The sequence below is a fragment of the Quercus suber genome, unplaced genomic scaffold (assembly GCF_002906115.3).
Source record: "Quercus suber isolate HL8 unplaced genomic scaffold, Cork oak 2.0 scaffold_107, whole genome shotgun sequence".
NCBI lineage: Eukaryota > Viridiplantae > Streptophyta > Magnoliopsida > Fagales > Fagaceae > Quercus > Quercus suber.
In genome coordinates, this window is record NW_027069572.1 from 56144 (window position 1) to 71849 (window position 15706).

The following is a 15706-nucleotide window of genomic DNA, read 5'->3' on the forward strand; positions in this document are numbered from 1 at the left end:
GTCTCAGTAGGAAGTTCTGCAAGCGCCTCCAAATGTACATACAACTCAGCAGCATTTACTTGGGGCATTTTCTGGATCCTATTAAACATCATCTTCACATGTTTGTCTTCTTTGATTGCCATATACCTGTAATTTATCCGTTCATGAAGGACTTCTTGTGGGTACCGATAAGTAATCTTTATGTCATACCTAGTACGGTTCAAATTCAATTCGTTCATTATTTTCCTCTTCAAATCATCCAACGTCTTCAACTTACGACGTATCATCATGTAGTAGCATTCGATACCCTCCCCTCTAAATGGGAATCCGTCAATCCCTTCAGGATTGTCAACAGGTCCACCGAAATATACATTTAACTCAATATACTTCAGAGACTGTGAACCTATTAGAGAGTCAAGTATAATATGTTAGTGACATATTTTTATCTCTTTCATTTAACATCAATTACAAAACTTTTTCTATCTATATATTTATAAAATATACGACTTCTAGTCGTCCTATATTTTACTAGTCATATACTCACCCCACATCACATACACGCACACAATCATTATCATTTCATACTAACACAAAAAAAAATCTAAAGACAAAAGTCACCCCATTGCAAAATTTCAAATCAGCTCTAACAAAAATATAAATAAAAAAATCAAACCAAACAACAATACAATCATTAAAAACCTAACAATACAAATATATCAAGAATACATCTTAAATATATATCAATCATTCTTTCATACTCAAGCAAAAAAATGAAATCAGAGTTTAGAGAATAATATTTACTCTAATTGATGGGATTTCAATGGTTTTATCACGTTACACGTTTATGTTAAATGACTATTTTATTTTAATTTTTTTCTTATGATTTATATTAACTTGGACCAAATTGGACTGGATGGACCGAATAGACTGAAGTGGACCGAAGTGGACTGGATGTAGCAAGGTGGACTTAATAGACCAAAATGGACCGAATGGACTAAATTGGACTGAATAGAGTAAAGTGTACCTATGGGACCGAAATGGACCAACAAGAGTGAATGACCAAACTGGACTGAATGGACTGAAGTGGACCGAAGTGGACTGGATGTACCAAGGTGGACCTAATAGTCCAAAATGGACCGAATGGACTAAATTGGACTGAATGGAGTAAAGTGTACCTATGGGACCGAAATGGACCAAACAGAGTGAATGACCAAACTGGACTGAATGGACCGAATGGACTGAAGTGAACCGAAGTGGACTGGATGTACCAAGGTGGACCTAATAGACCAAAATGGACCGAATGGACTAAATTGGACTGAATGGACTAAAGTGTACCTATGGGACCGAAATGGACCAACAAGAGTGAATGACCAAACTGGACTGAATGGACCGAATGGACTGAAGTGGACCGAAGTGGACCGAAGTGGACTGGATGTACCAAGGTGGACCTAATAGACCAACGTTTAAGTAGTTATTTAATACTTTTTTGCAAGGGGCAGCTCTTATTTTTTGGAGCAACATTTGATATTTTTAGTAGATGGCAAAACCAAAATGAAGCAATTACATCACCAAATCAATGATTATAATTTCATACTCAAGCAAACAAAAAAAAAAAATTAAAGACAATATTAAAACCAAACAACAAACAACCAACAACTAACTAGAGAGTGAGACCTTTACTTGACATGAGGATGTGCTGGGATTGTATGAGAGTGAGAGGGAGAGTGAGAGAGGGAAGACTCAGTCAAGCTGCTGTGAAAGTGAAAGTACCAGTGAAAGTGTATCAATGAAAGTGAAAGTGAGAGTGAACATGTATAAGAGAGGGGGTGAATATGTGCAGGACTTAAGAGACTGAACACGTGAAGAATCTGAGACACTGCAGAAGGAAGGATTGATTGACTCACAGCAGAATCTAGGGACCCAGACCACGTGTCAGATTTGGACCAGTCTTCAAAAATTGAGTTTTTGAGACTTGGTTTCACTTTTAGCAAACTGAGTCTCTATGGGTCGAGATCTATGTGGCGCCTCCGTGGCATATTAACGCACTGAAATCGAGCTTTTAAGGCTCGGTATAAAAACCAGGTTTATAAGACTTGATTTCCACGTAGGAAACTTTCCACGTCAGGTGCCACAAAACATAAAAACCGAGCCTCAAAGGCTCGATTTTTAAACCCGAAATCGCCTCTTTTAGGCTCAAGATGCTACTATGTTATATTCTTTCCGGACCGGGCTAACTAACTATAAAGTTTGATTCTTATGCCTAGTTACCCAGATTCCCCAAACAAGTTTTATGTATGTTTGGTACTGCCTCTTTAATAAAACCTCTACATGCTAATTAAAATTTTTCATAGCTCTCGTGCAATTCGAAAATAATATAAAAATTCAGATTCTAAAAGAAATAAAAGATGAAATATATAGTAACAATTTCTAAAATGACAAGAGAACCATCACATTTAGATTGAGATACAATACGACTCAAAGTATTGTTCCCAATATTTTTATTTCAAAAATAAATAAAAGCAGCAGTAGCATAAATCTCACCAAAACGCTAAAAACTTATTTTACTAACCTTTCTCAACTGAAACTCTGATGTCATCGCCACTAATATTGTTTTTGTTGTCATCATCTTGGTTGATTGTTTGACCTCTTGACCTCTCCAAATCCTTAGAACGGAGATTGCGGCTCTCATAGCCATAAATACCTTCGCGAACCTTGTGATGGAGTAAGATGAATGGTACATGCTGAATGATCCAATAATGTGACCCTTGCTCTGGATCCAAACTTTTTTCGAATTCTGTGGGCATATCTCCAATATTCAGTTCTTTAAGGTTTCTAAGGTGTTGGAAACCAGACGGTACCTCCTTCAGTTGTGGACAACCCCCAAAATTCAATTTTTCAAGAAGGGGGAACGCATCTTTTTCTATATTCACTGAATTCAATTCAGACAAATCTATGAGCCGTAGCTCCTTGAGTTTTGGAAATCCTCCTTTGCCAATGTGCAATTGCTTTCCATTGTATGCTTTTATCTCCAGTATGAGCTCCGCTAGATTAGGTAGATTTTGAAATGCTTTGAGTGGATCATCGCTTAACCTTGTCCAATAAATCTGTAATGAGACTAGGTGTTGAAGTTCTGAAATCCAGTCAGGCAACTTGGCTAAACACCCTTCTATGCGGAGGAATTGAAGACATTTAGGAGGAGATGAAATGGGCTGTAAATCGATGACCTCATCTTCGTTGATCGAACTTACAAATAGATCTTTTAAGCAGTTCATGTTCTCAATAGAAACACACAAAGCCCTCCCAGTTTCCCTAGTTAGGTTTACCAAGGAAAGATATTCCAATTGACTCAACCTCCCCAACTCTTCAATCAATTTGACCCCTCCATAATTTGCATCCACGAATTGTAGTTGTGTCAGTGCCTTTAAGCATCCAATACTCCAATGTAATTTAACTCCTCTTACAATATCAAGACTCATTTCCATCTTTTCATCAAAATAGCAGGCTTTAAGACAACGTAGCTTATGAAGCATGTTTATTGTAATTGGTATCTCCAGTATTGCGGTTCGCCATATTGACAAAGTCTCTAGATTCTGCAACTTTCAGATGGAGTTTGGGAGTGTCTTCACTTTTGTATTATCCAAGTCTAAATACCTTAAGTGAAATAAATCCCCCACCTCTTCGGGAAGATGATCTAGTGGAGTATTTTCAAAATCCAATACTTTCACAAGCTTGAAATTTTGAAGAAATTTACTCATGAAGGATATTGGAAATTCATTAATATTGAAGAATAAAAGAGAATGAATGTAAGCTTCCTCATATCCCTTCAATACACTATATGAAGCTCCATTTACTGACATACGTCGAGTTAGTCTTTCAAAGTTTGACTCTTGTTTTGACAAAACATGACAAAAACTCAAATCTTTCATCTTTTGAAGGACGATCTCATGAAAAAGATCATGGAGTCGGCATTGTGTAACTTTTCCATCAAAATCGACCTCTGCTACTTGAACTAAGCTTCTATGGATTAATTCAGTCAAGTATTCTCGTGCAACATCCTCTAATGTTTTACCCTCCTTTGCTTTCACAAAACCTTCTGCTATCCATTGTCGAATCAATCTTTTGCATCTTATAGAGTCGTCCTCTGGATACATACCAAGATATAAGAAGCAAGATTTGAGGTTGTAAGGCAGGTCTTCAAAACTTAGGGATAGAATTTTACTAACACCTGCAAGATGAGGATTTATTCCTAACTCAAAGCCAAGGCTATCATGCAATTTTTGCCATTCAAGCTGCCTTGCTGGGCTGTTCGAACATCATGGAATGTTTTAGACTTTTAGTTTTAATCTTGTGGGTTGTATTTTATTTATGAACATCATGTTTTAGTTATTAAATTTGGTATATGTTTATATAATGTGAAAAATTATGCTTAGCAATATATTAAAAATATAAATAAAAATATTTTTAATAATTTTTTAATCGCCGAGTCCCGCCGCACCCGCACCCACTTTTTTCAAAAATTGCCGAGTCCCGCACCCGCACCCGCACCCGCACCCGAATCTCAAAACGCACCCGTGCTTCCTAGCATTCAGGAGGAGATGAAATGGGCTGTAAATCGATGACCTCATCTTCGTTGATCGAACTTACAAATAGATCTTTTAAGCAGTTCATGTTCTCAATAGAGACACACAAAGCCCTCCCAGTTTCCCTAGTTAGGTTTACCAAGGCAAGATCCCTCAATTGACTCAACTTCCCCAACTCTTCAATCAATTTGACCCCTCCATTATTTGCGTCCACGTATTGTAGCTCTGTCAGTGCCTTTAAGCATCCAATACTCCAATGTAATTTAACTCCTCTTATAATATTAAGACTCATTTCCATCTTGGCATCAAAATAGTAGACTATAAGACAACGTAGCTTATAAAGCATGTTGATTGTAACTGGTATCTCCTGTATTGCCGTTTGCCACATTAACAAAGTCTCTAGATTCTGCAATTTTCCGATGGAGATTGGGAGTGTCTTCACTTTTGTATAACTCAAGTTTAAATACCTTAAGTGAAATAAATTCCCCACTTCTTCGGGAAGATGATCTAGTGGAGTATATTCAAAATTCAATACTTTCACAAGCTTGAAATTTTGAAGAAATTTACTGATGAAGGATGTTGGAAATTCATTAATATTGAGGAATAAAAGAGAATGGATATGAGATTTCTTAAATTGCTCCAACACACTAAGCGAAGATCTATTAACTGACATGCGTCGAGTTAGTCCTTCAAAACTAGACTCTTCTTTGGATAAAACATGACAGAAACTTAGATCTTCCGTCTTCTGTAGGATGATCTCATGCAATAGATCATGGATTCAACAGCGCATAACTACTCCATCATAGCCTATTTTTAACACTTGAACCAAGCTTCTGTTAATAAGCTCAATCAAGTATTCTTGGCCAATATCTTCGAATGCCTTATCATTTATTTTGTTGACAAAACCTTCAGCTATCCATTGTTTAATCAATATTCCACGTGAAAGGGAAAAACTCACTGGATACATGCCAAAGTATAAGAGACAAGATTTGAGGTGGTAAGGCAAGTCTTCAAAACTTAAGGATAGAACTTTGTTGACGCTAGCAAGATGGGGATTTCTTCTTAACTCAAAGCCAAGATTGTCATGCAAGTTTCTCCATTCAAACAAGGTCTTGTTCTTGGTTGATAAAAGACCACCTATAGCAGTAATTGCAAGTGGTAATCCTTGGCATTTATTGACAATTTCATGAGACAATTTCTCCAACTCTGTGGGGCATTGCCCTCCAAAGTCAAATCGGAATGCTCTTTTGCAAAAAAGCTCCCATGCCTTCTCCGGAGGCAGTGGTTGCAACTGATGAGCATAGACATGTGAGGATTTTTTGCAAAAATTAACAACTTCCCTCTTACGTGTTGTGATCATTATTCTACATCCTTTGCTATTATCAAGTAAAGCATGCTTTATATCCTCCCAAAAATCTATTTTCCACACATCATCAAATACAACCACATACCTCTTTTGTTGCAAGTAATTTCTTAAGTTATTGATCAACGACACCCCATCCATTGAGTCCACTCCCATAGGAGGAGTCTCCTTATTAACCTCACAAAATTGCTTTATCATGCTCCTTAGAAGATCTTCTATGTTGTATGATTGAGACACTGAGATCCAAGCATGGCAGTCAAAGTGTCCTCTCACAGTTTGGTGGTCGTAGACTTTTTTGACAAGAGTAGTCTTGCCCAATCCGCCCATGCCCACAACTGAAAGCACAATGCGATGAGGCGGTCCTTTTACCAATCGGCCAATCAATTTATCTCTAGGAAATTCAATTCCCACAATGTCAATATCATCTAGATAAAGAGAATCGTTTCGAGGGTCGTACCACCTAGCTTTTGGAGCATTGCTGCCGGATCCTTGATCAATGTATTTGAAATGATATCGATCACTTCTTTCCTTGATTTTTTGAAACGATGCTTTGATCTCCTGAATTTCAGATGCCATCTTATGGCGGGGTTTCAATGTTTTGAGTAAGTAAGCTGTTTTATGGACAAAACCGATGAAGCCACGCCGATGAGGATCATGTTGAGCCACATCAAGCAAGTATCGGTCAATGGCAACGTCTATACGGAAAGCAACTTCTCTTACTTGTTTCACCCAAGTTTTGACTCCCTCACTGGTGTCTTCTTCTGCTGCCGCCCTTGCATCTGCGTCCTTGAGGAAGGACTGAATGCTATCCAGTTCATCTTTGATGTCCGCAACTTCTCCATGAATGCCTCGTAACAGTTTTGCTTCTTGGGTCAGCAAGGGAACCAGCCTGTCGATAAGAGAGGATACTACCGTCTCCGCCATGTGACTTTCTTCTTAGAGCATCTCCAACAAGCTCTCTAAACCCAAAATTTGGAGAGCAAACCCACAAAAACGTGCTCCAGCAGTCTCTTTAATTCACTGTTCATTAGCAAAAAAAAAAACAGTCACTCTCTTGGTCTGATGAGTTCATGAGCAAAACAATTAACTGTAATAAAATATTCAATTTTACTCAACTTCACAACGGCTAAGACTGCAAACATCTCAACCATTCCAGAATTTTCTCTCTCAAACATCTCTATCTAAACTCAATTAAAATCAAAATATAAACTCAAATCACAATCTTAAAACTAATCAAATCAGGAAAAAAAAAAAAAAAAGCAAATCTGACCCATCTGAGACGCGGTGGTGAGGCAAACGAGAGGTGGTGGAGCGGACAAACGGAATGCGTGAACGCCGATTTAAGGCTAACTCTCTTGCCGGCGATCTCTGTGGTGTGTGTCTGTATGAGTATGAGTGAGAGAGTGAGAAAGAAAGAGAGAAAGAGAGCAAGAGGAGGGTCTGGTGGTAGAAACAAAAAATGAAACTGAAGATAGAGATAAGAAGTGTATGGATGAAAAAAAAAATGGAAATAATGGAAATAAAATAAAGAATATATAATTAAAATTAAAAAATACTATCTCGGTATTTTCATAATCTTATAGTGGAGAAGCACCAAGCCACAAACGGAGAAAGAGATGAGAGAGGGAGACAGAGAGTGAAAACGGTATGGGTAAAATTTTGAATATGTGATCTGTGTATTCAGATTTGTATTTTTTGTGTGTGATTGTCTGGATTCCTTCTCTATTATCAAGCTTCCACCAACCTTCTCTAAACTTTTTTGCTTTTTAGAAACCTTCTTTCTAACATTTGAGTCAGATAAGTTCTGCACAACGTGTCAGACTTTTGGACTGAAAAATGCTAAGACAATAATAAAGAGTACACGATAATTTCAGTCCATAAGTTAGCCGCGTGCGTTTGGGTAACGCGTTTTGTTAAGTACTGTTCACGCGTTTTAAGAGGGGACCCACGGAATTGTTGCAAGCAAATGGCAAAAGAACGCAGATTCACGGCAGTATTTTATTATTTAAAAACTATTTTATTATAATGTTTCCAATAATAAATTTTCAGTTTTTAATTAAATAAGCGATATTCAAACTATTTTGAAATTAACTTATTTTATTGAAACTAAAAATTTTTTGTTGAAAATGCTATAAATAAAGGTAAAAATTAGCTAAAATAGTATAGTGAGATTTATAAATAGTGTCAAAAAGTATAATAAAATTTATAAATAATAACAAAAATAAATTAAATAATAAAATAAATTAACAAAAATAATTTTTACCAAATGGTAGCCATCTTAGACCCCAAAATGCCTTAAGCCAGCCTTGCTAAATCTAATGAATGGATCTTTCACCTGTTGTTGATCAAATGGTTAGTTAAAACCTAGGGTTATTGTCAATATTTAAAATAATAATAATAATAATAATAATCTAACAAATCTAGGCAATTAATAATTTTAAAAAAATATTTATATATTTTTAAAAAAAAATATTTGTAAGTAAAATATATTAGTTCCATTCATTTTGATAATTTAAGACACACACACACACACACACATATATATATATATATATATATTAAAAGCTAAAACCCAAAGAAAATTTAATTAGATTTTAAATGGGTCCTCAATTTTACGTCACATGTTCCATCCAAATTTTCTTTTTTGTACCAAGTAAATTATTAGTTGTAAAATCGAAGAGACCAAATCTAAGTAGATTCTAAATTTAATTTCAATGGAGTTCAATTTTGTGTCACGTATCCTAATTTTTAAAATTTTTATGGCAAGTGAATTATTAGATGAAAAATTGAACAATCTAAATCCAATTAAATTTCAAATCATATATATATAATGAGAAGCCATACATTTCTTAGAATTGTATGGTTTAAAAAAGGTATAAGCTAATACCATATATAATTTGAACATTTTCTCAAAAAAAAATCTATAATTTGAACCGTGTATTTGTGATTTTTTTAGTTGTACTTGTACATATACATAAGATCATACACCAATTTCTTATAAAGCTATTATATTATATCAAATTATTTAAATTGCAATTATTTATTGAATAATGAATTTGAATAGTTGAATTAAAAGACAATTTAATTTCTTTGTTTTAATGAGATTAAGGATGGGAAAACCTAGGGTTGGGGTTTGATTAGTTTTCAAAACTATCTTGGGTTAATACCCCAAATCTAAATTTTTTTTTTTTTTTTTTTTTTTTTTTTTTTTTTTTCAGCGCGTGAACAGTAACATCACATGTGAGCACTACGCAGGGGACAAAGGCATTGTTTGTGAATAGTAACGTCATATGTGAGCACTGTACAGGGGACAAAAGGCACTGTTTATGCACTGTTCACAGGTCCCACGGCACTATTCATACATTTAAAAATTATTTTGCTACAGTGTTTTCAGTTTTCAGTTTTACTACAGTTTATTAGAGCCATTTGATCTTAGTGTGCAACGTATATATGTGTGCATTGCTGAGTTGAACTTGATTGTTTACCTAACACAAATGAACAAACTTTGATTAGTAAAGAAGAAGTTAACACTAAAAAAGAAAAGAGAAAAAAAAAGTAAAGAATGAGTAAGGCTAAAATGTAAAAATCTCAAAATTGAAATATCAAATTATATGCTTCAACAAAAAAAATTTAATCACTCTTATCTAAATGGATCTTCGCCTAACACATTGAAAATAGAGGTAAAGTGCTACTTTGTAAGATCCAAAGAGCAATGTTTTAACAATGGTCACTTTTCTTTGTTACTTGTTTTGTTTTGTTTTGTTTTGATACAAGTATTGTACAGTACTATGTTCAGCACACACGCAATTTAGCAAAGTAGCTTTTGCCTCTACATTTTTCACAAAGTGGAATTTTAGGGTAATATGAAAAATAAGCAAAATCCAAGCAAGCATACCATGTATCGCATATTTCATCAAATGCAAAATAAAATTGATAGACTCATAGACACCTTCACAATTGAATCATGAAGAAATTATTTTTTAAATGAGCAAGACTTAGGTATAGTACTTAGGTTGCTGTTTCTTAGATTCCCCTCTTAAGATTTTGCCATGTGGATATTTTCTCATGGGATGGAAGTGTATTTTTAGTTAAGTAGCCATATGGCTAAATCTTAAGAGTGGAACCTAAGGAACAACACCTAAATTATTGTACTTAAGTTTTGTTCTTTTTAAAGGGTATAATTTGTATTCTTTTTGCATTCTTTATGTATTAATTACTTGTCTAATTGCACAAAGTAAGTAAGAACTTTTCATTAAATTTTGGTAAATTAGGGAAACCAATCCCTTTAAATTTAGTCATACGTGTAAGGAAATCAAATTGGCTTTGATTGGTGGGTTAATTGCATGTTTCCTAATTCAAGCTTAATACACTAAAATTTGATATATTGACTCAAATAAGTTAAATAAGTTGGGTCATTGATGCCAAGAGATTTCCTTTTAATGTTAAATTCAAATTTGAATTAGAAGTAAAATAAGGAAAGTATAAAAGATGTTTGGGTCTTAAATGGGGAGATTTGATCAATGTTTTAAATTGGAAATACTATATTTAATAGGAAATAAAAATTTTAGAAAAAGACTATATATATATATATATATATATTCTTTTTTTTGGTTTGGAATATGATTGCTATTTTAATTTATTTATTATCTATAAGTTGTGCAATTATATTAATTTTCATTAATATTTACTGTTAATATCATATCTAATTTTTGTTAAATTAAGGATAATTGGGGTTTATTTATCTAGACTAAATAATAAAATTAACAATGATTGGATCATAAATCCCATTATTTTAATATTTTTAGGAAAATATCAAATATTCCATTCAAACACAATGTTTAAGAAAATACCTTAATTATGTACATGTTGATCGGCCCGTCAATGTTTAATAAATCATGCTCTGGTTCCATATGCTCTGGTTTTGTGGGTCCAGTGATGGCTCCACATTCAAGTCAAGGTGTTCACATGAACACTTTGAATTGCCAAAAAAAGAAAGAAAAAAAAAGTGATAATGCACGAAAATCAGTAAGCTGGAATGCTTCGGACTATGGTGGTGGCTTTTTGGTCCTTAAAAAAAAATAAAAATAAAAATAAAGAAAGAAAGAAAGAACTGTCAAGGATGACCGATGTAACCCAGCCATGGACCTTTCAACGGTTAAGTAAGTTTTCTCTCTAGAACATAAGGAAGAGAAAATAGTAAATGGTGGGACTTACCTTGGGTGAATAGGACTTGTTCCTTTTTTAGAGAGTTAGAAGTGGGTCTACTTATTCAGATTCACCACAATCATGGGTGATATATGTGGTTAATAAAAGAAATGAGAAACGTGGAGCGAATCATAGGGAATTCTCTCCACGTTTTAGTAGCAGCGTATCATGGTCTGATTCCATAGAGTTTTATGAGAAGTTTTCTTGTAGAATTTACTAAGTATCTTCTAGTCATCCATCCCCTTGTGTTAGTCCTAGACGACCATCGTGAGATTGAATGGTCTTGCTACTAATGGACGAGTATCAATCATGATGCTATTGTTAGGCTTCTCTCTTAAGGTTATCTGATGCCACTATTATAGATGTGGTTTGATTGCTTGGATGACTATTATGGACGAGTTGACCTTAGATTGATCCCCATCAAAATGTATAAATGCTTGCAAAAATTTTACACACACACACACACACACACACACACATATATATATATATTAAACAAATCTTTTTGTACCACCCTAAAAAAAATGTATTGAACACCCTAACTTGAAAATTACAAGAATTTGGGTATAACAAATATAAGAGTAATGCTACGTTCATAAAAAATTTATAATACTTTCACAACAAATTATAAATGTTAAATTGTTACAGATTCTAATTTAAGTCAAATAGACATTACTTTTTTATCCATCAATAATTTTTTGTCACATAAGATTTATTTTGAAAATCTTGTGGATGTGCCCTCCAAACATAATCCTTAACCCCCTAAACAAAAAAATAAGGTCAAATAAACACAAAAAAAATTAGAAAGTAGCATAAACAACCCAAACAAAAACAAGACTAAGCCAAACAACAATAAGTGAACAACTTAGCTATGCTTTCTTCGACTTTGCAATTAGAACAACTTAGCTCTCCTTGGCAACTCATCTTAGCAAGTATAATCTATTGCTCTTTGCCTCTCTCTCCATTTTCTCCTCTCTATCATCATTTCAAACTCTCTCATATTATTATTCTCATATCAACATTCTCAGTTCTCTTGTAAGTCGTTTTTTTCTTTTTCTTATTGTTAGTTGAATGATATTGTAATGTTTTATATTTTTGTGTTTATTTTATTATTTTATTTTGTGATGTTCTTGTATTCAAGTTCTTTTTTTATTAGATTTTATATAATTTAAATTTATCAGAGGCTATTCTTAAATTAAAAAAAAAAAAAATTCCCATATAACTACTCCATTTGTTCTTTTTCTCAAGTGTGGGTATTTTATGAAATACATCGTGAGTACTATGAAGCCTTGAGCAATGCACATGTGTCGTGTAGGAATCTTACCACAAGTTTAAATCACAGCGCCAAAGTCAATTTTGCGCTAGGAAATTGTCTAGTGTATGTCGTTATGTTTCTAATAAAATTCCAAATCAAAGAGATAACAACTGGTCTTAGGCCTCTTGGCATGCACTTTGTCTTCGGGCATTACTTAAAAAGATAATGCCGCCTCGCAAGTTGCGTTAGTATTTATCATTCTACACTGAGAGATTGAAAGATATAAAAAAAATTCAGGAATGAACGACTTCAATCCAGAAGTATATTATATGATACACTACTATAGGGGCAAAATCAAAAAATTTTGTCTAGGGGCTGACTTTAAATTATCTCATATTGAGTCATAATTCAAGAAAAAAAAAGCACTACATACATGACTTGAGAATGAACGACTTCAATCCAGAAGTATATTATATGATACACTACTATAGGGGCAAAATCAAAAAATTTTGTCTAGGGGCTGACTTTAAATTATCTCATATTGAGTCATAATTCAAGAAAAAAAAAGCACTACATACATGACTTGTACAGATTATACCTTCTTGCAAGTTGCATTAGTTTAATCAATGTAATTTTAATTAACTTTGAGCAAAACTAAATGACCAATTGAGCATCTTAAGGTTAATTTCCCACCTAAGTTTCTCTTATTCCTTTTAATAACCATAAGTCCATAACATTAGGGGTGGCAAAATTTGACACGACCCGCGAACCCGACATGACATGACACGAAATTAGCAGGTTATGAGTTGAGGCTTAACGGGTTCGTGTCATATTCGGGTTGACACGGCTGACCCGTTTAATAAATGGGTTGGGTTAGTGTTGAACACATAGAACCCGTTTGACCTGTCTAACCTGTTTAATTAAATGACATTTTACTAATATGTCCTTCAAACTCTAGGTATATATAAACATATTAGTTGTTATGATTTATTTTCTTCTGACATATTGTGATTGATTATTTGTGATATTGGGATATACTTTAGTTTTGAATGATTATTTATGATACAATTACTCATTAGTTCTGAATTTTATATTAAAAATATTTATTTGTTTGTTTTTTCATAATTTTTTTTTTTCATTTTGATAAAATCTGATAAATAGGTCGACACGACTGACCCGTTTAATAAATGGGTCGTGTTAGGGTTGAGAAATCTTGACCCGTTTAATAAACATGTCGGGTTAGTGTTGACCTATGTAGTCAAATACTCATGACTTGACACGACACGAACCCGACACGCGAACACGAATTGCCACCCCTACATAACATTAAAGAAATAAAATATATGAATATAATAACACTTAAGTACACCTACAAAATTTCCTCTAAAAAAAAGTACATCTATAAAAAGACATAATATGAACTGAAATAAAATATAACTAGTGGAATTGAAAAAGTGAAATTTCAGTATCAGGTTCATGGTCTAACATGTGGGGGGAGTTTCAATAGTAAAGACAAAACGCTACTAGGAAACGAGTGAAAATATTGAAATGTGAAAATCAAGTTTGAAAGGAGGACAAATGTGGACAACTCACGACAAATGGCTTAGGGCTTCAAATTTACCTTAGACAATTTGACATGAATTAATTTCATATTAAACTTTTGTATCTCTCATTCCCACATGTTGAAAACTTTTTTTGTTTTATGTCTGGTACCCAAAAATGAAATCTTAGTTCAGCCCATAGTACTGAACTCTGGACTTGGACCTACTAAAATTGGACCATCCTAAACTTGATCAAAGAGATAGAAGCAATATCTTATAATTGAGGGATATCAAAACCAGAAAGAACATAATTCAAAGAGGTTCATATCCTTTCCCAGGATATATAAAGAGTTACAAAATGATCACAGCAGTAGGGAAAAAATTAACAAAGAAGTACTTAATTATGTCAAAGACAACCACTTATTTGGGGTAAAACAACTAGCAGTACCAAAGACACAATAACAAGCATTTGAAAAAATTAAATAAAATTCAAAAGCCACAAATCTTCTGGGTGATTGTCAGAACATAAATCCAACCGATAGCAACATTTATGTCTCCACTCTCTGCTCAAGTCGGTAGATAAAGTCCAACAATTCCAAAACTAAGGTGCACATGAGAATGATCCAATGTAGAGAGATTCAAACAAATTCCAATTGGCATCACTACGTAGAAATTGCTTGCTTACCTACACGAATGGAAATAACTTTAATTAGTAATGGAAGACGTTAATGTGACCAAAAGAAATGTATCTTTACAAAAATTTAAAAGACGAAAATCTTAAAATTAAATGATTCAATAAAACAAGTTTTATATTTGTTCGGTACTGCCTCTTCAATAAAACCTCTACATGCTAATTAAAATTTTTCATCGATCTCGTGCAATTCGAAAATAATATGAAAATTCAGATTCTAAAAGCAATAAAAGATGAAATATATAGTAACAATTTCTAAAATGACAAGAGAACCATCACAATTAGATTGAGATAGAAAACGTCTCAAAGCATTGTTCCCAATATTTTTATTTAAAAAATAAATAAAAGCAGTAGCAGCATAAATCTCATCAAAACGCTAAAAACTTATTTTACTAACCTTTCTCAACTGAAGCGCTGATGTCATCGCCACTAATATTGTTTTTGTTGTCATCATCTTGGTTGATTGTTTGACCTCTTGACCTCTCCGAATCCTTAGATCGGAGATTGCGGCTTTCATGGCCATAATAACCTTTGCGAACCTTGTGATGGAGAAAGATGGATGGTACATGCTGAATGATCCAATAATGTGACCCTTGCTCTGGATCCAAACTTTTTTCGAATTCTGTGGGCATATTTGTAATATTCAGTTCTTTAAGGTTTCTAAGGTGTTGGAAACCAGACGGTACCTCCTTCAGTTGTGGACAATCCGCAATATGCAAGCTTTTAAGAAGGGGGAACGCTTCTTTTTCTATATTCAATGAATTCAATTCAGACAAATCTACGAGTGGTAGTTCCTTGAGTTTTGAAAATACCCCTTTCCCAATTTGCAACTGCTCTCCACTGTATGCTTTCATTCCTAGTACGAGCTGCACTAGATTAGGTAGATTTTGAAATGCATTGAGTGGATCATCACTCAACCTTGTCCAATAAATCTTTAATGAGTCTAGGTGTTGAAGTTCTGAAATCCAGTCAGGCAACTTGGCTAAACGCCCAATTATGTAGAGGAATTGAAGACATTTAGGAGGAGATGAAATGAGCTGTAAATCGATGACCTCATCTTTGTTGATCGAACTTACAGATAGATGTTTTAAG

At 34.0% G+C, this 15706-nt stretch overlaps 1 protein-coding gene and 1 long non-coding RNA gene across 2 annotated transcripts; both read right to left on the minus strand.

Annotated features, from left to right (window-relative positions):
* Positions 1-5121: 5121 nt before the first annotated feature.
* LOC112001973 (disease resistance protein RPM1-like) lies at positions 5122-7397 on the minus strand. Its single transcript, XM_024034151.2, has 2 exons — positions 7193-7397; positions 5122-6942 (listed from the first exon to the last, which is right to left on the minus strand). Exon 2 carries the CDS (start codon positions 6844-6846, stop codon positions 5338-5340), a length of 1509 nt encoding a protein of 502 aa, XP_023889919.1. The 5' UTR covers positions 6847-6942; positions 7193-7397; the 3' UTR covers positions 5122-5337.
* A 6785-nt stretch (positions 7398-14182) lies between these two features.
* LOC136068271 (uncharacterized) lies at positions 14183-15607 on the minus strand. The gene is made up of 2 exons (XR_010629656.1): positions 15012-15607; positions 14183-14608 (listed from the first exon to the last, which is right to left on the minus strand). It is a non-coding gene; the product is annotated as an uncharacterized LOC136068271 (long non-coding RNA).
* Positions 15608-15706: the final 99 nt, after the last annotated feature.

Coding starts and splice junctions, on each gene's coding strand:
- LOC112001973 (XM_024034151.2), bottom strand. CDS start 6,846: ATGGCGGAGACGGTAGTATCCTCTCTTATCGACAGGCTGGTTCCCTTG.